This window comes from Sturnira hondurensis, unplaced genomic scaffold, assembly GCF_014824575.4.
Source record: "Sturnira hondurensis isolate 20B ecotype Veracruz unplaced genomic scaffold, ASM1482457v3 Scaffold0004136, whole genome shotgun sequence".
NCBI lineage: Eukaryota > Metazoa > Chordata > Mammalia > Chiroptera > Phyllostomidae > Sturnira > Sturnira hondurensis.
In genome coordinates, this window is record NW_028076767.1 from 18,681,335 (window position 1) to 18,704,022 (window position 22,688).

Here is a 22,688-nt window from a genome sequence, read left to right on the forward strand (position 1 = left end):
CACCCTCAAGGGAAGAAAGCATGAGCCCTGCTCCTTCGGTGAGCGCCGTGCAGGGGTGACCTCCCCCCGGAAAATGATCATGGAGCAGGGCGGAATGCGGACCTTCTCGGAGACGACACCTGGCAGACACCGCCGCAGCCTGGCGTGCCCTAGGCCAACACGGTAGCCACGAACCACGTCAACGGCAGGGACCCTCGACACGCAGTGGCACAGATGGCACTGCGGCTGTGGTCTGCCTCCTAATAACCCATAACCCCAACTTTATGTACTGAGAACAGCACCAGACAAATCCCCAAATTCTATAAAACGCCTGACCAGTAGTACACGTCACAACTGTCAAAGTCATCAAGAATGAAGAAAGTCTGAGAAATTGTCACAGCTGAGAGGAGCCGGAGGAGACCTGGCGACTAAGTGCGTGTTGCATCCCGGACAGGACTACAGGACAGAAAGAGAACACTAGGCAGGGACCATGGAAATCTGAATAAACGGTGGGCTTTAGCCATTAGTTGGAATGAGCCCACTATTGCTCATTCCAACTAATAGTTGGAACAAATGTATGTATCACACAACGTAAGATGTTAATAATGCGGGGAAATGGGGTGGGTGGGTAATGTAAGAAATCTGTAGTATCTTCTCAATTTTTCTGTAAATCTAAAACTGTTTTAAAAGAACAGTCAATTAAGAAAAAAAGAAACCATGATAATACTAGAAGAAAACATGGAAGTGGAGAAGAGTTAGCCCTTTAACGACTTAAATGCAGAAGCCATTAAAGAAAAAAGTGGACATATTTGAGTACATAAAAATAAAAATGACAAAACACACGCATGCCACAAGCAAGAGTAAAAGATAGGGTCAAGGCTGGGAAAAAAAGAGGCCATGGCCAACTGCGGGGAATCAGAAGGGAGGAACTACAATCACGGACGCTGACTGGCCCCACTATGAAACATACGTACACAATCATAATACTATAAATAATGACAGGCCCTGGCCGAGTAATTCAGTTGGTTAGAGCATTGTCCTGAGATGCCAAGGTTGTGGGTTCGATCCCTGGTCAGAACACATATCGAATCAAGCAATGAATGCATGAATAAGTGAAATAGCAAATCGATATCTCTCTCTCCACCCCCCACCTTCCTCTCTCTTTCTTAAGAAATATCAATAAATAAAAATCAATATAATGAAAAAACAAGTAACAGGCAGGCAGCTCCCAGAGGCCTGGTGATGGTGTCTCAGAGACACGAAGGCCAGGAACTGGGGAGAAAGGAAGGAGGCTGGAAACTGAGAGGTGGCCCCAGCATATGTCGGTGGGCAGAGGAGGAGAGGGACTCAGTGGCCAGGGCAGCAGGCCCCACACTCTCACAAACCCCACAGGGTCAACGCCATGCACTTTCCACATAAATGCTCAACGTTTGAAGATGCTGGTCTAGAGAAGAGACTACAGCAAGGCAGTAGCAAAAATTACAAAAGGTGAAGAGATCAATGGTGGGGAAGACACCAAGGGCTGTGAAACAAAGATGCTGCTTCCCATGGTGAAGCCTAAGATGTTTTTATGTTCAACAGAAATATAAAAACGGACCTCCTCAACTTCCCCCAAGGGCAGACCACCAAGGTCCAAAGGTTCAGAAATCATACTGGGAAACTATGCCTTTGATCAGCATAAAGTATCTTTCTTTGCTCTGTTTAATGCCTTTTTTTGCCTTGAACATTTACTTATAAAAATATGTCTCTTATAACTGCCAAATAGATCTTGCCATTTAAAGAACCCATCTGTTTTTGACTCTAATGAAATCTAACCCATTTATATTTATTGTGATTTATGGGTGTTTGGTCTTGTTCCTGTTAGCTTACTTATGTTTTATCTTCAGTATAAAGATACTTTTGGTTGTTTCTTCTTTCAGCTCCCCATTTCCTTCTTCTTGCTGGGCTGGTCAATTTTTCTTTGTTGTTGGGTTTGTTTGTTTTTTTTTTTTTGGTTTGTTTGGTTTTGTTGTTGTTGTTTTTAAGTGTTCTGTAGAGGTTTAGAAGTTCTCCATTCTATTTCTATTCCATGGAGATTACTCTTCAATTAAAAAAAACAACACATCAGAACCTCTGCTTTCTTAAGAGACCCTCAGAGCTTTACATACACTGCGTCAAAGCAGAGGACACGGCAAAGCTTCCATTCTGCTGTTCCTTCCAAGAGTTATGCCCTGCCCAAGCTGCAGGGCAGCCTGAGGAAGGAGAGGGAGGAGATCATCATTGCTATCACACTCTAAAACCTGGGGGTCGGAGTCAGCACCCTGGGAAGGTGGCTCGTGACAGGTTAAGGGTCCTGGGAGCCAGGTACTGTCTAAGTAAGTGGCAGGCTTGCACTGTAAAACCCAGTAACTGTGTTTCTCCATGGGGTGTGCCCATTTTCTTGGGGCTCTTCTGAGCAGGGGGGAGGTTGAAGAGTGTCCGTGAGAAAAGAGAGCCACAGAAAGGGGTAAGGACTCAGAGGGAGGAGGAACAGAACCCTGCTCTATTCCCTCTGTGTCCCAAAACCTGGTCCCAAAGATACTGATAAAAAAGCGAATGTGGCCCTGGCTGGTGTAGCTAAGTGGATTGAGCACAGGCCTGCGAACCAGAGGATCGCGGTTCGATTCCCAGTCAGGGCACATGCCTGGGTTGCAGGCCGGTTCCCTACAGGCCAACTCCCAGCAGGGGACGCACGAAAGGCAACCCTACACTGATGTTTCTCTCCCTCTCTCCTTCCCCTCTAAAGATAAATACATAAATAAAATCTTTAAAAAAAAGTGAATGTGGTTGGCCAAAAGATGCAAACAACCCAAATGTCCATCAATGAATGGCTGGATAAACACAGGTGATCTAGCCATACAATGGAACATCACTCAGCCACGGAGGTGATGTGGTTCTGCCATGTGCTACAACACACACGAGCCTTGGAACCATCAAGTGAAATAAGCCAGACACAGAAGGACGAACATGTGCCACTTCTATGAGGTACCTAGCCAGTCAGATTTCTAGAGCCAGAAAGGAGAACAGTGGTTCCCAGGGTCTGGGAAGGGGCAATGGGGAATTGTTGCTTTAAGGTTACAGAGTTTTGTTTGGGGCGATGGAAAAATCTCGTGGTCACGCCTGCACAACATTGTGAACGGACTGACTGCCACTGACGCGCACATTTGAGGTGGTTAAAATGGCTAATTTCATGTTACATATATTTTACCGCAATTAAAAATATGTGACTGTGGAGAGAGCTATTCAGAGTGGGCTTGCTTCCTTCTCCACTCAGACAGATGGGAGACGGAGAAAATCCCACCCTCGATGGTGCTCACTTCCCGCCCAAATCCTTGCCTCACTCCCCAGAGCTGACTGAGGAAGGGCCATTGCGTGGCCTCCCCCTCCTCCTCTCTCCCTTCTGACAGACACATGGTTCGAATCCCGTGTGAAGCAAGTGCGAGTCCCCGAGACACCCGGCAGGCTCCCCGCCCCGTCTTGTTCCTGTTTCCAGTCCCAGGTCAGGATCCACGCTGCCGTCTGTCCTCTCTACTGAGAGGAGCTCCCTGAGAGCAACCACACTGTCTTGTTCCTCTCTGCAGTCCTGGTTCTTGTTCAAGGTCACTCACTGTGTCTATTAAACACAGGTTGTATAATAATATTACTGTCAATAGCAATAGAGGTCATTGAAACGTCCCCCATGCTTCTTATGTGCCTGGCACTGTACTCAGCACTGAACTCGCTTTGTGTCATTTAATTTTTAGAATAACTCGGTGAGGTAGGTGTAACAGTACTACTCCCTCTCAAGTAACTGATGAGGAAGAAGAAGCACAAAGAGGGGAAGGCCATTTGCCCAAAGTCACACAGCGGTGGCTGGTGGAAGTGGCTGTGTCAGCCTGGCCCTGGGGTCCTTAGTTTAGGTGGGTGGGCAGCACGTGCTGCCTGAGAACAGTGCGGCTCTATCTACACTGGCCCCCTGAAAGGAGCAGGGGGGCCCTGGGCAGGGGCTACCGACCCTGCAGACCCCACATGTGCGTCAGGGGGAGTTCTGCCTCTCCTCCGAGACCCTCCAGGACCCGAGGAAGACTCTGGGCCAAGAGCACACCGCAGAGCAGAGAGAGGCAGAGGTTAATGGAAGCCAGTAAGAGCCTCCATCAGGCGGGCTTGCTTAAACAATGGAGCCGCGCACCACTTCACACGCTGCTGGGGGAACCATTAAAACCATTAGCAGGACATTAGTGCTGCTCTAAGAACTGGAGAGGGGAGGAGGAGGAAGGTGCTGACAGCCCTCCCACTCTGGGACAGACCAAGGAGTTGGGGGCAGGGGGGAGCGGGGGCTGAACCAAAAAAGAGCCCTGCCCGGGGTTGGGTGCCCTGCCCTGGGAAAGTCGCTGCACCTCCCGGGGCCTTGGCCTCTGCTGCTATAAAATGAAAGTACGTGTCCGGGAAGGAACACAGATGATTTGTCTCTCTCCTTCCGGATCTGGATCTGATCTCCACAACGGGTTCAAACACTGGGGTCTGGGGAACGACCAGGATAACTGCACCCATAATGCGAATTACAGACGCGCCTCTGCAGATAAGTGAGCCTGCACGAGGTAGGGGAGACCTCCTAACCTCAGCCCCGGTCCCAAGCCAAATTCCTCTTGGGGTGTTTTCTTAGGCATTGTATATTTAAGGCGGCCCCAGTTCCCAGGCTAAACAAAGCCAGCGCTGCCAAGCATCTCTGCCAAGGACGTTTCCCCTCCACCAGCGCCGCGGGCGATGCTCTGTCCTGATGAGCACATCCTCATCCAGGGAGTGTGCAGGGAAACAGGGCCTGGGGCCCCGGCAGGTGCACGGGCTCGGGGATGGAAGAGATCCGAGTTTCAAGTCATGTTCGGGTGGTGTGACCTTGAGCAAATACTCTCCGTGTTTGAGCCTCGGCTGGGGCATGCGTTAAAGGAGGATAATCACAGGACGCTGCAGAGGTGTGAGGGTGAAGGGCAAAGTGTGTGAAGTGCTCGACACAGAACAGGTGCCCCGTGAATGACCCCTCTGCCCGAAACAGCACCCAGAGTGTCCGCTCCCTTGTCCCTGCTCCCTAAGCTCCTCCTACAGACCCGAGTGTGGAGTTTGGTTCTCGTCTCTCACTCATCTTTCGCTCGTCTGCCCTGCCGAGAGCCGACAGGGCACAGACCCGGCTTGGTTCCCCACCGTCTCCTTGGCACCTGGCTCAGGTGCACAATGGATGGGTAGGAGGATGGAGAAGGGTGGATATGGGAAGAGAAGTGAGTGAATGGCAGGAAAAGTATACAACCAGCTTATTTGGTAGGTGGAAACATCACGACCCAGAGAGCAAAGAGACTTCCAAATAATCTGGAAATCCATCACCCCAAAACCCCAAGGCGGTAAAGTGGTGTGCCCAGGACAACCCCCTTTCCTCCGTAATCTGGGGAAAGGATGGCCACAGTAATCAGAGTGGTGGGTGACCGTGACTTTTACCACCACGCTCTTTCTTTCTGGCTGCCGATTTTCCTACCCAGGCTGCGTGTTACTTGTGTCATTAAATTTTTGTTTAAATATGGAAAAAACCCGAATGAGAGAGAAAACACGACCAGTGGCCGCCAACCCAGCACTCCTCTGGGCGCACACAGCCCCGAAAGGGCTTTGAGAGACGGGCTGTCGGCGAGGGCGCCTGGGGGCCCGCCCCGCCCCAGGAGCACCGCCCGAGTCCCTCCCTAACCTCATCTCAGGGGGAAGGCGAGAGAGGAGCAGTTCTCCTTCCTGGAAGCTTCCTGCCCTGCCCCCTCGGAGAAAATGTATCCATCCTCAGTGCAGCTGGGTGCGGCTTCAGTTTTATGTCTTTATGAGAATTTTCCCAAGTAAGGACAAAAAAATAAAAAGGGTTTATCAGGGCACACTCCTATTTTCAGCTCGACGTGGCCCCCGTGCTGACAGCTCCTGGGGTCTGCGCCTCAGGAGGGAGGGCCTGCACCTGGAGGGCACTGTGAATTTTTGCCACAATGATGAATTAGACTTTGAGAAGAATCTTCCTTCTTTGTGTGACTGTTGCTATTGGATTTTCATTTCGCCTAATCCCCTCCTGGAGAAGAACCCCTCTCCTAGTTTAATCTGACATGCTGGGCAACAAACAATGTGATTTTTTTTAATTGATTGATTTTAGAGAGAGAATGGTATCGATTTTTTTCCACCTATTTATGCATTCATTGGTTGATTCCTCTATGTGCCCAGACCAGGGGTTGAACCCACAACCCTGGGGTATGGAGATGCTACTCTAACCAACTGAGCTACTGCACTGGGGCAAGTAACATGCTTCTGTCCGATTCACAAATAAACCCAACCACCTGTTCACTGTCCGCGCAAAGCAAAGTGAGGGGAAATGTTCTACTTGCTTTACTTCTTGTCTCTAGGGTATCTAATGCTGGAAAAAAACAAATTATTGGGATTATTTTTTCATCTGCCTGAAAGAGCACCCACCCGGCTTTGTTCAACATTAATAAAATATCATTTATCCTGGCCCCCAGTGGGTTTGGATTTGCTTTATTTTCCATGCAGCCTGCGTGAATGATCTGTAAACACTACAGGTATTAGAGTCATGAGCAAGGAGTGAAACCACTTTCGGAACCTGGCCTTGGGACCCGGGATTTGCCAGCAGTGCAGCCGGTCGTGAGGCCGTTTGAATGGGGGGCCATCCACCCACCTCAAGGGGGGGGCCCTGCTCTGTGCCATAGGAAAAAAGCAACTAATTCAAATATACATATTTTCACAAGCAGAAGAATCAAAGACTTCTGGGACCTTGGCCCTTCCTGGTTGCTGCAGACAAATCTGGCGAGCAATGTGCTTTTTTGTTTTGCCATGTGCCTGGCTACAAAGGAGGCCTGGCGGTGCTGCCCGAGCCGGAGAGGCCCTGAGAGCTCGCTGCTGGGCGTGGAGAGCTGCAGACGGACAGAAGAAAGGCCCTAGGTGTGAGGTGGGGCGCTGCTTCTCCTGCCAGGTGTGCCGGGAGGTCTGTCCCTTTCATCTCCTGCTGCACACAGGAGAAAGTCGGCTACTTTCAGAGGGTCCCATCGGGGAGCCACGAGTGAAGGCAGGGAAGACACAGTCAACTCCACTGCAGGCACAGGCCACCCCAGTCTCGGCCCAGCTGGACTCGCAGACCACCCTGGAGACAGGCGCCGCCCACAGCCCTCCCTCCCCTTGGGAGCAGAGCCCAAACCTCTGGAACCCCAGTTCGTTCACAGCTCTCTGCAGAGTGCCTGACACTGTGCTTTCCCCTTTGTTCAGCAGAAGCCCTCCCAGTTCCTGCATCTGCCACACTAGCCTCGCAAATGCTCATGGGCGCTGCTTCCCTCGAGCCACAGGGCCCTTGCATAAGCTGTTCCCTCAGCCTGGAGCTCTGTTCCCTTCACATCTTGATCTCAGCTGAAACACCCCTCCCTGCCCCCTGCCCTGATCTCCCCCCCCCCCACACACATCTACCTATGGACACTCACAGCGCCACGTGTCCCACTGCGTGGCGTCTGTCACAGCGGCACCAAAATGGCTGACAAGCCTCTCTCTTGATTGCTTATGGCTATCTGCGGTGAGCTGGGTACCTTTGTGCTCTCTTCGCTCACCCCCAGCTCACAGAGTGGGGCTCCTTAAGTATTTGTTGAAAGCCTGAATCGTTGCTAATGCACCAAGCGGCAATCCCCCCCCCCACAGTGAGGATCTGTACAACCAAACGGGATATAACAGGATCCGCCAGTGAAGGATCGCAGGCGGGCTGTGCTGCCGCTGTGGGCTGGGGTCTAACGCCCTTTCGTGGGAAACAAAGGGCTGTCCCAGCGGCTCTGCGTTTCACTCCTCACGGTGACAGTGNTGGACACTCACAGCGCCACGTGTCCCACTGCGTGGCGTCTATCACAGCGGCACCAAAATGGCTGACAAGACTCTCTCTTGATTGCTTATGGCTATCTGCGGTGAGCTGGGTACCTTTGTGCTCTCTTCGCTCACCCCCAGCTCACAGAGTAGGGCTCCTTAAGTATTGAAAGCCTGAATCGTTGCTAATGCACCAAGCGGCAATCCCCCCCCCCCACAGTGAGGATCTGTACAACCAAACGGGATATAACAGGATCCGCCAGTGAAGGATCGCAGGCGGGCTGTGCTGCCGCTGTGGGCTGGGGTCTAACGCCCTTTCGTGGGAAACAAAGGGCTGTCCCAGCGGCTCTGCGTTTCACTCCTCACGGTGACAGTGACGTGACTGACGGTGACGGGTCAGAATGGTGATGAGACTGTGGGAGAAGCCAGGCGCCTGTGACAGTGCGGATGGTGACAGGGAAGGCCGGGAGCCCCTCTGCAGTGGTAGCCAGAGGAGCTCTCACGCTGAGCCTGCTTGGCGCTGCTGAGATTCCGTACTTCCTACCACCCTTCCTGCTCACAGGCCAGCCCAGAAACAACTTCGCCACATCATCTTTGATTACTTGAAGTTTCTTAGGGGTGCAGCCATCACAGAACAGACACTCTCGGGAGAGCAAACGCCAGAGACGCAGAGACACAGAAAGCGCCGCCACGCAGAGCAAAGCTTACTTCAGGAAACCTTTAGGGGCTGGTCGGGGTGGGCCTACCGTCCCTCCTCCTTAGTGCAGTGTAAACTCGGTATGTTCAAGCCAACCAGCTCAAACCTTCAAACTGGGCGCCGCAGCCCCAGACACGACCTGAACACACCCAGCTACATCACCTTGGAGCTGGCTTGAAGTCAGGGCCCCCTCGCCCCCCCACCCCCGCAACACGTGCTCAGGTTGTCAAGGAGACCAGCGGTAAGCCAGACAGCACGCACCCAGGGCTACAAGTCAGACCTTCAGGGAAAGGACCCATTCCCCTGGTCAGGCCACAAGGACGCAGAGGGCTCGGGTGTCACAGCCAATGAGAACACTTGGAGCCGGAAGTGAGAGGCTGCCTGCCGCCCTGGTTTTAGGCAGAGGTGGAGGAAGGAGGCGGCACTCACCCGTCCTCCTTTGAAAGTCAGGCTACTCTCTTTGCAAAGGGCTACAGGGTGGACTGTGGGGAGGCAGGCGGACAGAGTGGTTTTCTTTTAATAGCCTGTTTCCACGGTGGTGCCTGACAACCCTTGGCAATCCACAGCCTGGGAGTCTTGGACAGCCGGGGGCCTTATCTTACTCAGGCCACCCGCCAACACCCATCCTCCTGGCATGTCTGGGCCCCAGGAGTGACAGAGGCCAAGGCTGGCAGCCAGGGCCCCTCCTCTTTTCTCTCCCTGGGGAAAGGAGGTGAGTGATGTAGCAGACAAAGGGCACAGCAGAGACAGAACCACCCAGCAGCCACGGTCTGCGGCTCTTACCCTCCCCCTCCCTGGTCCCTGCCCTTGGGGAAAGTTTTGTGAAGCCTGAGCTCCCTGGGTTTCACTGAAGACCCAGCGAGACTGTCTGCCCAGCAGACCCTTTAACTAGAAACACATTCTTTCCCTCCCCTCTCAGCCCAGACTGCACGGCCCAGATAACCAGATAAGGGCCTCTTTGATTTCGTGTTGACACAGGCTGTGGCCCCACATCTTGGGAAGGATCAACCACATCCAGGCAAGTTACGACACCTCCAGGTGGGGTAAGGGGGGACAGACGCCTTACCTGCTCCTGGGAATTCATCACACGCAACTTCATCTGCTTCAGGTACGTGGAGGTGAGGGGCATGTTGTAATCAATAATCCCGGAGACCAGAGGAGAGGGAGGCTCGTTTTCTGGCAGAAAGAACAAAAGGAACCCCTTTCAGCTTGTGCTTCGGGCCACCAGTGGGGTGGCACACCCTGTCACCCACAAGGAGAACTCACCAGAGCCTGAGAGGAGGAAAGAACAGGCCAGAGGTCACAAATGGGCAGCTCACCCACCATATCTGGCCCATAGATGTGGACTGCATGGCACTGAAAATGTGTTTGTTAGGTGCCAGTGTTTAGTATGAGAGTTCACATTTAAAGAACGGAAGGTCTGGCCACACAGGGCCCATAATCCCACATGGCGAAGGACCACGTGGCTGTGCAGCAGCCCCTTCTTTCAGACAGGGTGTGTGCTCTCCGTTGTGCTGTAGTCCCTACCACTCCCTATTGTTCTGTACATCTTCACTCAGTTCTGATGCTGGCCAGGCCCTTGAAGGCATTTACGTTCCCAGCCCTGACCTAAGGCAACTTTCTTCCTGGTGCACAGGTGCCGCTGCCACCCCGCCCATCTCCTACCCCCACAGCATCCCCCCAAAAGCACCCCCAGGTGCCATATGGCTTACAGCTCTGGGCCCCCACCCCCCAAATTGAGGTTCCTCCTTCATCACATGGAACATTGTTCTTCCCATTTATTGCTTTGCTGTCCTGAAGATCAAAGTAACGTGTGTTCTTTTTGTAGAGCATTTGCAAAGTGTGGAAAGATGTAAAGAAAAATAAAAAACCCCATAATTGCACTAAGCAGCTTGGCATATGCTTCTGTTTATTTTTTCCCTGTGATTTCTCTTCTTTATGTCCTTGATATCATAATACCACACAGAAAATTGGACTCGGCTTAAAAAAATTTTTTTTGGCTTAACATTTTGTCATAGGCATTTCCTTCCCCACCAAAAATCTTGTTCTGCTTTTCAAATATAATTTTTATAGCCATGTCCTGTTTTATCATAGTTTACTGAAGTCATTTCCTTATGAATGGCTGTTTATGCTGTTTCCTATTGTTGGCAATTATAAACAACACTGCAAGGAACATATTTGTGTGTGGATATTGGTCCAAATTTCTGATCGTTTCCTGTTTAGAACAGATTCCAAGAAATGGAATTCATGGGTCGAAGGGTAGGAATATTCGGTAACTCTTAAGATCTCTGGCCAAGATGCCTCCTGCAAGGACACTGCCCAGCCAACGGTTCTGCACCTAAGCACCACTGTGGGCGGCGTGCAGGGAAGGGGGAAGTGGCCCAGGAGTGAGTCCAGGAAGACGGGCAGCAAGCTGAAAGGGAGCCTGTCACTTCTCCCCGGTCCAACTCCTCCTTTGGGGGTCTTCTGCAATGACCAGCTCGACACCCTGCAGCCTCCTGCTGGGGCCCAGCTCCTTCAGGCACAGAGTCACATGACCCTGCTTCGCCCTCCCCCTGGGGAAATAGTCTTGGTTATCTGTTCTCTGGCCCTTCCTCCCACTTCCAGGGCTCCAGGTTTTCGAACCAAAGTTCTCCCTGGTGCCTAGTTCTGTTCATGAGTTCCTGAGCTGGGACTTGAGTGTGTAAGTGACTCCTGGATGAGCCAGAGCCTGCCTGCCACTGTCACCCACCATGTCCAAGAGATAGGCTGAGGGGGAAGCAAGGGACAGGGTCAAGGGGGAGGAATGCAGAGGATGCCTGAAGTGATTTGCTGAAACCTGCTTGCTGCACAAGCACTGGAGCTCAGGCCGGAAAGGCCCTTGCGACCTTGGAAACACTATGCTGAGTGAAAGAAGCCAGACACAGAAGGACAAATACTGTGTGATTCCACTTACCGTATTTTTTGGACTATAAGATGCACTTTCTTACTATGCTTTTTGCTTCAAAATATTTTCCTCCTCTAAAACCTAGATGCGTCTTATGGTGCAGACCCCAGACACACCTAGGTTTTAGAGGAGGAAAATCGGGGGAGGGGGGTGAATTTTGAAGCAAAAAATGTGGTAAAAAAAAAGGTGCATCTTACAGTCCAAAAAATAGGGTAAGTAGAATACCTGGAACAGACACACTCACAGGGAAAGGAAGTAGAGTGGAGCTGTCAGGGGACAGGATGGGAGTTGCTTCCTGGGCACGTGCTTTCTGTCTGGGGGACAGAAAGGTTTTAGAAATAGATCGTGGTGATGGCTGCTCAACGACACGAATACAAAGTCACTAAACTGTCCACCTAAAATTATTAAACTGGCAAGTTTTACATTATAAATATTTTACCAGAATAAAGAAAAAAAAGCCCTGGCTGATGTAGCTCCGTGGATTGAGCGCGGGCCTGTGAACCAGAAGATCGTGGTTCGATTCCCAGTCAGGGCACATGCCTGGGTTGCAGGCCAGTTCCCAGCAGGGGACTCACGAGAGGCAACCATACATTGATATTTCTCTCCTCTCCTTGCCTTCTCTTCTAAAGATAAATAAATCTAAAAAAAAGAATAAAGAAAAAAAGCCCCCTGCAGATGAGAGGGAGGAAGCCACTTGAAGGGGAGAAGGGGAGTTCCTTCTCAGCCAGGAGAGAAACAGCCCCGCAGAAAACGGGGCCCTCACCAGGGGACGGAGGCACCATTCGGAGGCGGCATGCACCTGGTGGCTGCCCAGCCTAAATAGCATTTCTTATCAAATTCACAGAAATGCAGACTCTGTTTAGCTTTTTAAAGCAGTGCTGTCACGCACACAATTTCTGTGCTCTTTTCGGAAGGTTGCTGTTCTGGAAGAAGAGGTAAATATCACTAATAGAGAAATTCTCAGAAACCGGCTTGAAATGGACCAAACTTTTTTTCTTCTAAGAATCCTTCTTGCTTTGGTGGCGGAAGGGTCCTCTGACACAAATGCACAGACACTCAATGCTGTGGGGAAGCTAAAGTGTGTTCCAGTGTCCTCGCAACCTTTTCTTTCTTTTTTTTTTTTAAGATTTTATTTATTTACTTATCTTAGAGGGGAAGGAGAGAGGGAGAGAAACATCAATGTATGGTTGCCTTTTGTGTGTCCCCTGCTGGTAGTTAGCCTGCAAGGAACCGGCCTGCACCCCAGGCATGTGCCCTGACTGGGAATCGAACCGCGACCGTCTGGTTCGCAGGCCCGCGCTCAATCCACTGAGCTACGCCAGCCAGGGCTCTCGCAACCTTTTCTTGCTGCCCCTCCGTCAACCCAGACTTGGCCTCCTCAAACCCAGGTGCATGCTGGGACCTTGCCCCCCAAATCGATGGGGTTGGGTGCAGCATGTGAGGCAGACATGGCAGCAACAACAGCAAGATGGTGCCGCTCAAAACAGCCACAGTTTTTGTTCAGATCACGGGCCTTCAGACGGAGGATTCTGCCGTGTCCATTTCATCTCCTCAAAGATGGGGTTTCTGGTGAAAAGCTGTTAGACGACACGGTGTGTGAGAAGGGACCCCCTCACCCAAGGGTTCCCAGTCAGAGCCACAAGCGAAGACTTCCCTGATGTCCCAGCAACTCAGTGTGTGGTCATCCACGACAGCCAGGCGCTAGGTCCTTATCCTGAGGTTCACCCATGTCCTGCCTGAAATGCCACGGCCACTATGAGAAAGTCTCTTTAATAAAGCCAAGTAGGGCTTGGTTTAGGACAACAACAACAAAAATGGCTGACGTGGCACTCTTGGGAGGTGGGAGAAGGGGTCTTCCTCGTCCCATTCCCTCCGCGGCGTGTCCACAGATCAGAAGCCGCTCCTGGTGCCCAGCGGTGAGCCAGCAGGGCTCAAGAAGCAGAGGCAGGAGCCCTTGTCTGGGAAAGCTGGGGCATCCCAAAGCACGCACACACACACACTCATCCATGGGGGGCATGCAGCAACGTGCTCGCGTGTGCAGTTCTCGAAGTGAGACTTCTGTTGGGGAGGCAGGACCTTGGTGGGCAGGGGACATTCCAGGCGAGGGAATGTGCCAGACAGCTGGCTGCGGGAGGTCAGAACTCGGCCCAAAGAGAAAGGCAGGCAGGTATTTCTGGCAGTGGGGAGCCCTGCAGCTCCGGAGGCGATAAATGCTGCACACGGAGAGGATCGGCTTAGTGGGAAAGAGATAAGGAGTGGGGGCCGGTGGCAGCTCCGTGCAGGAGTCAGGTGCCCACAGGTGAGATAAATGCCAGGCTGGAGAGGCCCTGAGATGGGCATGCGAACGAGGAGAGGTGGCTTCCCTGGGCTTTGCTGGGAGGGCAGGCCCCTGCTGCGGTCAGCACACGCGGTGGCCGTGCTCGAGCCACCACAACTAACCTGATACCTCTGCGGAGGTAGGAGCTGGCGAGGGTCACGGAGCTGAAATAATCAGGCAGGCTGCTGGTGAGAGAGGCAGTGGAACCACCCAAAGAAATGTTTCAGCGCCTCTTTGCCAAGGAAAATTGAAACGAGCCCAAGTGCAAGGCCTAGTTTTACAGACCTTGAAAATAATCAGTGACGCAGAGGGTTTACCCAGGCCAAGCCACACAGGCTGAGCTGAGGGCTGACCTCCACAGCTGGGCTCCAATGGCATTCATTAATCAGTGCATATTTCAGCAGAAGTAGTGGCCTTCATTCCTCCAGATGGAATTCGAGGTGGCAGTTCTCATGAGCTTCACCTGCAGAACGGAGGAGCCCCTTGGTTCTGCGTGCCAGTGGCAAGAGCTGTCCCAGGCAGAGCCGGGTGTGAAGGACATGCGTGAGACGGAGGCCTGGCACAGAGGAGCCCTGAGACCAGCCAGCCTGTTGTGGGGCTCAGATTCGGAAATAGAGATCGGGGCTTGGGGCCAACTCAGATGGTGATGAAAACAGCCTCTTTAGGAGGGAAGTAAATCGGCGGATCAGCAAGTTTTCGGGGAGCCCTGATGTGTGTGCATTCAGGGTGGGGAAGGCGGGGGAGCCCTGTAGGTGCGGTCCCCGTGCTCAGCAGGCTGGGACTGCTGGCGAGTCCAATAGAGCTTGGAGGAGGAGGCCCTCAAGGCGGCCCTGTGGAGAGAGGATCTGAGCAGGACTTGTGTTCAATCACTCAGCTGACAGCTACTGAGCACTCGCCAGGAGCTCCGCTCAGACCCTTCTGCTTCGTGCTTCCAGGAATTCCATGTGGTGGGCGCTAGTATTAACATCCCCTCTTACAGAAGATTCAGCAGCATGCAGAGAGGCAAGGTAACCTCACACACCACCCAGTCAGTGAGGATGAGAGCTGGGAGAGGACAGGCCAGCAGGCCGCCAGCATGAAGCCTCTGCAGGGGCAAAAGAACGGGCTGGAAGAGGGGGATCTGGAGGAGTCGGGCATGAGGGGGCTGGGAACCACACAGAGGCGTGTGGGCCTGGTTGCAAAGCAGCCTCCATCTGAGCGGACGACTCTGTCGTGGAGAAAGGAATCTTTCTATAGGTGACCAGCACTGCCCACTGCTAACTCCTGGTTTGCAGCCACACAAATGATACTTTGTCACATCAGAGAAAACAGAAACGCGCCCCCAGAGGCCCCTCTCCCCAGGAGCCAGGGCTGGTCCGAAGACCCACCGGTTTTTTAGTTTTCTGTCTCCTCCCCACCTGGACTTGCTCAGGGGCTGGTAGAAGAAGAGCGTGGAGGCGGGAGGCCCTGGAATTTCCCATCCTCGGACTTCCTGATCCTCAGCAGCCTCCTTTGTTTGTGCTCCTGGCGCTGGGGGAGGGCCTGGGACTGTCCAGGGCCCCACACTCTGCCGGGGACAAACCGCTGAGCAGGGCAGGCTGCTTGGCTTCCTTTCTTTCTTTTTAACACTGGGCCAGGAAGGGAGGCGCTCTCCCAGAAGCCCCTCGAGAAGTCTCCATCCTGTTCCCTGTCCCCCTCCTGCCCCACCTTCCCGGGACAGGAACACAGGGCCTGCCTCTGAGGCCAGACGCAGGCTCTGATTTTCCTGTGGGCGGGCGAGGTGTGGGAGAGGGATCAGGGCGGGTTGGCGTGGCAGGGGCGCTCATGAAAGAGGGGTAGGTGCAGAGAGGCAGCATGGCCGGCAGAGATAGGATCTCCAGGCTCTCGGCGGGGGCAGGAGAAGGGAGAACCTGCCAGCTGGCAAGGGTGGTCCAGGCACTCAGAGCCTCTGGCCATTAAGCAGACAGGCAAGCCTTTCAGATTCTCAGGCTCTCCAAGGGCAGCTGCCAGACACCAAACTCTTCCCTTTGCTCAGCGCCCGGGTTGTGGACCCAGGGTGCTCACCTGGGTGGGGTGACCGTGTGTCCCCCCGTGGGACCACCTGCACACTGGCAGCCTTGTGTCTGGGCCCCGTGTATAGCCACACGGGGTACGGGTTCAAGTTCCCACTGCACGGAGGCGTCCCGCAGAGCATGGTTGCTTATCAGAATGCACCTTCACAACAGTCCCCAGAAGAAGATGTAATTCCCATTTTACTGATGAGAACATAAACTCTATTGCCTTCTGGGAAACTGCACAAGCAATTTCACCACAACACCCCTCTGTGCTTCGTTCCCTCGGCTGTAAACCAGGACAGACACCTCACGGGCTCACGAGAGGTCCTCTGAGAGGTCCTCTAAGGCGCTGAGGGACACACAGCAGGGAACAGGCTGGCACACCAGGGCCGGCCTGAGCTTCCAGCAGCCACGCTGCCTCCTGCTCCCCCAGTGTCTCCCCTGTTCCTTGCGTGGAAAGCTCAGCTCCTGAGGACAAAGAAGTGGCAATCCACCCAAGGACACACAAGGAGGGCAAGGCACAGCCTCGTGCTGTCTGCCCTCTGTCCTGCCTGGAGCGAGCCCCTGGAAAGAGAGGCTCCAGCCCAGAGCCCACAGAGCTGGTTTGTATTCTGGGCGGCTCCTTCCAGGCTGTGCTCTCTCCCTCTCCCCCTCCCTCCCATCTTCCCCCTCCCTCCTTCTACCCTGGGGTGGTGGCAGCAAGAAGAAACAGGAGAGAGACAGGCTGCTGCTGTGCTGGCATCGCCCTCCCGGCCACGCCACGCAGAAGTGCGGGATGAGGAAGAGTGCACTGCGGTGCTGGGGCCCTCGCGGCCCTCCCTGAGGAGTGGGGGAGGCGAGTGCGTCCTCCCTGCCGGCGGGGAGCGAGGGAGCAGCAGAGATGGAGCCTGCAGATGCCCCAGAGCAGCCCACAAACACGGCTCTCCCTGGCCTTGCCTCTGTTCTCCCAGGTGAGCAGATTCTGCCTGACTCCCCCAGTTGCTATGGAAACGATTAGGACAGAACAGGAGGGGAAAGGTGGATGGGTGGGCACCCCTGGGACCCAGATCCAGGCAGGCTGGGGAATGCAGCAGGGAAAGCACTCCTGGCCCATCTGTGGGTAACAAATGCTGCCTTGGCCCAGGGGTTGCAGCTGGTGGGCCAGGGCCAGGCCACGAGGGGCAGGAGCCTCACTGTAGCCTCCAGCGTTCCCTCAATAACTGCCACAGCCACCGGTCACCCGTCCTGCATGGTTGCGCTGGGCCAGGTACAGGCACTAAGTCTCAAACCTCATCAGCCCCAGTGGTAGCTACCGTTGTTAACCCCAGTTCACAGATGAGGAGACTTAGACTCAGAGACATGAGTCGCTTGTTCAGGACACACATCCACTGTGCTGCAGAGCTGGGATTCGAACTCATCCAGTGTGGCCCTAGAGACCCTGCTCCTAACCCAGGAATCCAGCACTTAAGGGAATAACTAGATCTGTTCTGTCCCTCGAGCTTTAGAAACTCTCCGATGTACCTGATGAAGCAGCCGAGGCCTAATGGCCCCCACGGGCAGGAAAGCCTCTGGATCTGATGAGGTGGCTGGTGTCGAAAGTTGCTCATGGGCATCAGAGACAACCAGAATGAGAGGAAACCGCACCCTGCTCCCGAGCTCCAGTTCCTCTATGGTCACCCACTCAGGCTTCGTTGCTGATTTTCCCTTCCCCAGATTTGGAGGGTGCCACCTGAATAAAAGGCTCACCCTTCATTCCGAGTCTATTTCCATCCCCCGGCAAAACACCCATGGAGTTCAGCAACCCTTGCAGGAGTGGCCTAGAAGGCCTGACAAATCGCCCACGTGGGCACCGTTCCTCGGGACAGAGTTACATCACCCCAGTCAAATGCACCAGCCCATCTCACTGTGCCAAGGCCACCTGTGAACAGATGGGCCCGATATTTACTGGAGGCCTCTGGGACGTTCAGCTTCCACGTGTAGGGGGACTAAAGTGGGGGTCTTTGCTGCCTCTCACTGTGAAGGGCAGGGCTGGAGAGCATGGATGTCGGTCCAAGGGACCAACTCTGGCTGGTCACCAGTGCTCTTGGCCTTTTAGATCCTCACCCCCTGTCCAGATTTCCGATTTGTGCACAGAGAGGGACAGACCCTTAGGGAGGACCCACTACTGGCAGGTATGTGGCTACAGGGTAGGAGGGTGAGCACTTTGACGCTTTGAGGGCTGTGCTCCTGTTGTACGAGAGCCGTGTTAGGGCTCAGCAAGACCAAACCCACGGGAACACCACGGAGGGCAAGACCTGGGTGGCAAGAACCACAGAGCTTAGGGAATGGGGTGAGGTGGACGTTTCTCTCCAGGACCTCGGTGGGAGAAGGGGATGTGGCCTGGGCCTTGAAGTGCAGTAGGCATGAGCTGTTGGTTTAAAACAAGACAAAACGAGGCTCTCCGGGCAGCCCCAGGGACCCACACTGGCCTTGGGAATCGGGACCATAGCTGGGCTTGCGCTTCTCTGCCTGTGCCTGCAAAGGGCAGGCCCTTCTGGTGGGAGAGCCCCTCTCTGCACAGCCCCCCCCCACCCCACAGCGAGCCTCCAGCGCCCACCTTCCCCCTACCTTTGGGCTCCAGGCCGTTGGAGTTAAAGTGCATCCTCTTCTGACACTCCGTGCAGCTCATCAGGAACCGGGTCACAGCCTCTCGCGGAAGGAAGGCATAGGTCTCCGCAATCTGAGGGGGAAAGAAGGGTGCTCGTCATACAGCTCCGTGGGGGAGGGGCGGCTTAGTCAGTGGGTCACGGGGTGGGGGGTGGGGGCTGAGCTTTGGTGGCAGGCACTTGGCCTTTGCCAGGAAGGGCAGGGATTTGAGAAGTAAGGGGCAGGTGTCTTCGATGCGCGGCCATGGAGATGAGTCAGTACTTTTGTAGAAAGCCATTTGTTTTTAAAATTTTGATTAAAGGAGCTTAGAAATTTTTTAAAAAGCATTTAAACATTATTTAGTCTTTAACCTATATTCTAATAAGTAATATTCCTCTCAGAACATTTTCTTGCTGGTACTGAAAAATGAGCTTATAAATATTGCTCTATGGAAGGATGAAACAATTTTCCCTCCTAGAGATGGATAAACCGAGACCCACTTATATATCCACAGGTTCTGGGTCCAAAGACAGAACCAAAGGCTCTATGAACTGTTTCCTGCAATAATTCACAAAGAACCTTTTTAGGGAGAGATGTGAAAGGCTGATGCCAAGGGATCAGATTTTTCAAACTGGACAGGCTCTTAGGACACCCGTGTTCCAGGTTAGGTCATGAGGCCCAGAGGGGTGAACGTGTTCGCCCAAGGTCACACAGCTCTTCAGAGGCCGTGCCAGACTAAAGCCCGTGTTCCAGGTCACACCACCCTATACCTGCTTCCAGAGGGCCTCCCCCAGCTAGGGAGAAGAGAGAGGGGGCATGGCAGAGAACACAAGAAAGAGGCTGGGTGAGGGAGGGGGCAGGTGGGCCATGGGTCCTGAAGCCCAGCCCTTTCCTCTTGCTCTGACTTTTGAGGAACCCGCTGGCCCTGGTTTTTCTGCCTGAGGGGCCTAGAGGGACTCCTCCCGCCCAGGATCTCTGGCTGAGGCCAATAGCTGTCCAGCAGCTGGTTTTTGCACCTTTCCCAGAGCCCGGCCCTCCCACTCCTCTCCACTAAGGGGCAGCATCACTCCAGCCTTCCATGGTCCTTGCCGCAGCCCATCTGGGAAAGTTGGCCCAGCGGCTCCTTAGGGATGCACAGGCGCTGTGCTCCACCTCTGTGGTGGCCAGGGGGCTGGGTAGGGTGGGGTGGAGTGGGCGGGGTTGGGGTGGGGGAATGGGAGGCTTGGGCCACTGCAGGTGCCAGACCCCCAGAGGATCAGCTCCAGATCCAGGGGCCATTCCTGCCTGGCGGCCCGCTGCAATCACGGTCAATTTTGGTGACACAGTTGTTACTTCTCAGCTGATTTGATGCTCTGCAGAGCAAGCAGGCTCCTTGATGAGTTATCTCCCTTCCACATTCCCTGCCTTCCTTTGGAGGTCAAGGATGGGGGCAAAACCCTGGTCTCTGATTAGAACTGGTGGGTGGGAAGGTGATGGGCAGTGATGTACCAGTCCTCCTTGGCCGTAAGGGCTGAGGGGTGAGGGCTTTCCTGCCACCCACATGCACATCTTCATCCCAGCCTGGAAATTCCTGGAAGACGTAGGGAAGAACACCCTCGGGGGCCTGTAGGGTGGGGAGGGATAGGCCTTGCGCAAGGGCTAATGGCTGTAGGAGTAAAAGGGCAAGGGAGAGCGTGTCTGCTGGTCAAAGGAAGGGCTATGGCTTAATTGGGCCAACAGATGACCTCACAGGTGCTGAGAGGCATGGCATTCCAGGTCAGGCCTCGGAACTGCTGAGCAGAGGACTTGGGGCGGGGTCACTGTCCACTGGGAAAAGGAAGGGAGATTCACCCCATAGGGATAGCCTTACTTCTCTACATGGAGCTCACCTGCCCCTGGACAGAGAAGTCATTTTTATAGGGCTCAGGGAGGGTTTTCCCGGCCTGGCTGTTCAGCGGAGGGCTGCCCACTGGCCCACTGAGGGTACAGGAATTGTTCTCAGGGAGGGCTCTGACCAGGGCCCAGAACCATGGCCCCAGTCTCCTGGCCTCGCAAAGGCTAGCTAGAGTACCACACGCAGGGGCAGTGCTGGGCCTATGCCCCTGTGGCCCGGCGAGTTCCACAGTGGGATGCAAGGGGCGGACCAAAGGCAGACAGGTGAGAAGTCCTGGGAGCTGTATAAAGGCCAGGGAGGGAAGCTGTGCCCTGCATGGCTGGAATGTCTGCGGCCTTGCTGAGAGCTCCGTGGGGCGTCAGCCAGCGCTGCACTGCCACAGGGACACGCACGGAGGGGAGGCCTCCCTCACTGGGCTTGCAACCTTTTGCGGGCATCTTTTGGTTTACCCTCCTGGCCTGTCCACATGAGAGGTGGAACTCCCACTGGACTGCACGGCGCACAAGGCCGTGGGACCACAGGTTGCGTTGAAATGAGGAGGACAATTCCACTAGATGCTCTAGTCAGTGGGATGGTGGTTTTCCGATGTTTTAGAGCTACAAGCACTGTTCTGGAAATAGACTCCTATGCTGAAGCCCAAAACACGAAACAGATAAAGATAGAGCCTCTGCGTTTACAGTGGGGAAGCTCCAGCTCCCATCTGCACCCAGCTCCCCTTCGCTGCCCTGGGCGGCCTCCTGCCCCGGCCCTGGGACTCGTCTGTGAAGTCACCTTTCGTGTGTTTCCTAGTGGTACAAACAGGGAGAGATTTTGTTGGCAGGAAGAGCAGAAGCTATTTGCGGAGTCGCTGACTTGTGAGGCTCCATTTCGCTCCCCAACTCAGAGGCCGACAAAGACAGATGAGGCCAATTGGGGGGATTTGCACCACTTTACAAGATCCTCCTCCTGCCCTGCGGGTGGATTAGCACGTGGTGGGCCTGGAGTAGCTACTGACCACATCTGGCCCCAACTCCAAAGTGGTCTGGGCGTCTAGATCCGGACTCTGGAACCCGATCTCATCTACAGCACCCTGGGAGGGAGGGAGGGAGCAAACGGCTCCCTCTGATTCAGATGGGTGCAGACACCAGAAAATCCCCTTGAAAGAGGACCCGTCCTCAGTGTAGGTTCTGGGAACTTGCAGAACCACTCGAAACCCTTCCCAGACCCTGGCATTGGCGAGCCCCCCTGGAACCCTCTGGCCCCTACGTCACCCTGCAACAGAGGCAAAAAGTAAGGCGGGGGCTCCCTATCCGAGGTGGGACTCCCCTTGCATTAGCCACTGTAAATGGCCATCTGCCCTTTGCTCACATGTCTCCAGCTTCAGAAAGCTCACTACCTGATCCTGATCCACTGCTGAACAGCGGCAGATGCCAGAAAGTTCTTTTTCCCATTGAAGAATGTGCCTCTAATGCCCTGGGCAAGCTCACCCATCTCCTGTTCAGTTCCCTACTTCCTGCAGGCACCCTGGACGGTAAGGAGCTGAAAGCCCCAGGTGCCCTGGAGGTGATGAGGCAGTCCCGGGGTTCGGGTCTGGCCAAACACAGAGAGACAGGTCCCTAAGGCCCTCAGCCAAGCCCACGCAGACCCTGTGGTGCCCGGCTAGGCCTTCCTGCCGCGGTCAACACAGTTTCCTCGGGATCCCCTGCTCCACAGGCCCGGATGAGGTGGGGCACGTCTACCAGCGAGGCTAAAGCGCCAGGCTTGGACTGAAGACACGGCAGCAGATAGATGTAAAGAGGGAGACAAAAACATCCAGGTACCACCCCCCAGAAAGAAAAAGGGTGGCATGGAGAAGGGTGACAGATGGAGAAAGGGGGAAGGGAGAGGAAGCACACAGGAGAGGAGGGAGGTGCCGTGGCCCCCTTGGCCTCACACCCACTGCAGGGGGCCCCTGGCCTGCTCCACTCAGCCTTGGCCCTGCTGCTGAAATTCCAGCTCTGTGCGCAGCCCAGCTGGCTCGCCGCCAGTCATGTGCCAGCTCCAGGCTGGGCAGCGGGAAGTGGGGCACGCGGCGGGCATATGGACAAGAAGCCAGGAAATGCAGAGCAAAGGGCTAGATGTCCACTTGGCCCAGGGACGCAAAATGCTGCCAGGACCAGCCTGGCTCTGCCCTCTTCACAGCATGGAAGCCACAGCCCCGGGCCTTCATAAATACCCAGAGAGTGCCTGCAGGTGAGGCTTGGTACTGGGCACCAAGGGGACCAGGAAGATCACATGGTCTGGCTGGCTCAGGCCCATCTACCTGGGCAACAGAGCAAGTCACTGGCCCGACTGGCTGGCCACAGGGGTGTGCAGAAAGGCACGTGATGTCGTGGTCAGGGTGCAGGCTCTGGAGCCAGCTGCCTGGCTCTGCATGTCAG

At 54.4% G+C, this 22,688-nt stretch overlaps 1 protein-coding gene across 1 annotated transcript in view; it reads right to left on the minus strand.

Annotated features, from left to right (window-relative positions):
• NOL4L (nucleolar protein 4 like) overlaps window positions 1-22,688 on the minus strand; it is a 123,333-nt gene that overhangs the window by 50,183 nt on the left and 50,462 nt on the right. Inside the window, exons 3-4 of the mRNA XM_037043852.1 lie at window positions 18,399-18,510; window positions 9,603-9,712 (exon numbers count right to left, since the gene is read on the minus strand). Of these exons, the coding sequence (XP_036899747.1) occupies window positions 9,603-9,712; window positions 18,399-18,510 (222 nt within the window). The remainder of the gene's footprint in view (window positions 1-9,602; window positions 9,713-18,398; window positions 18,511-22,688) is intronic.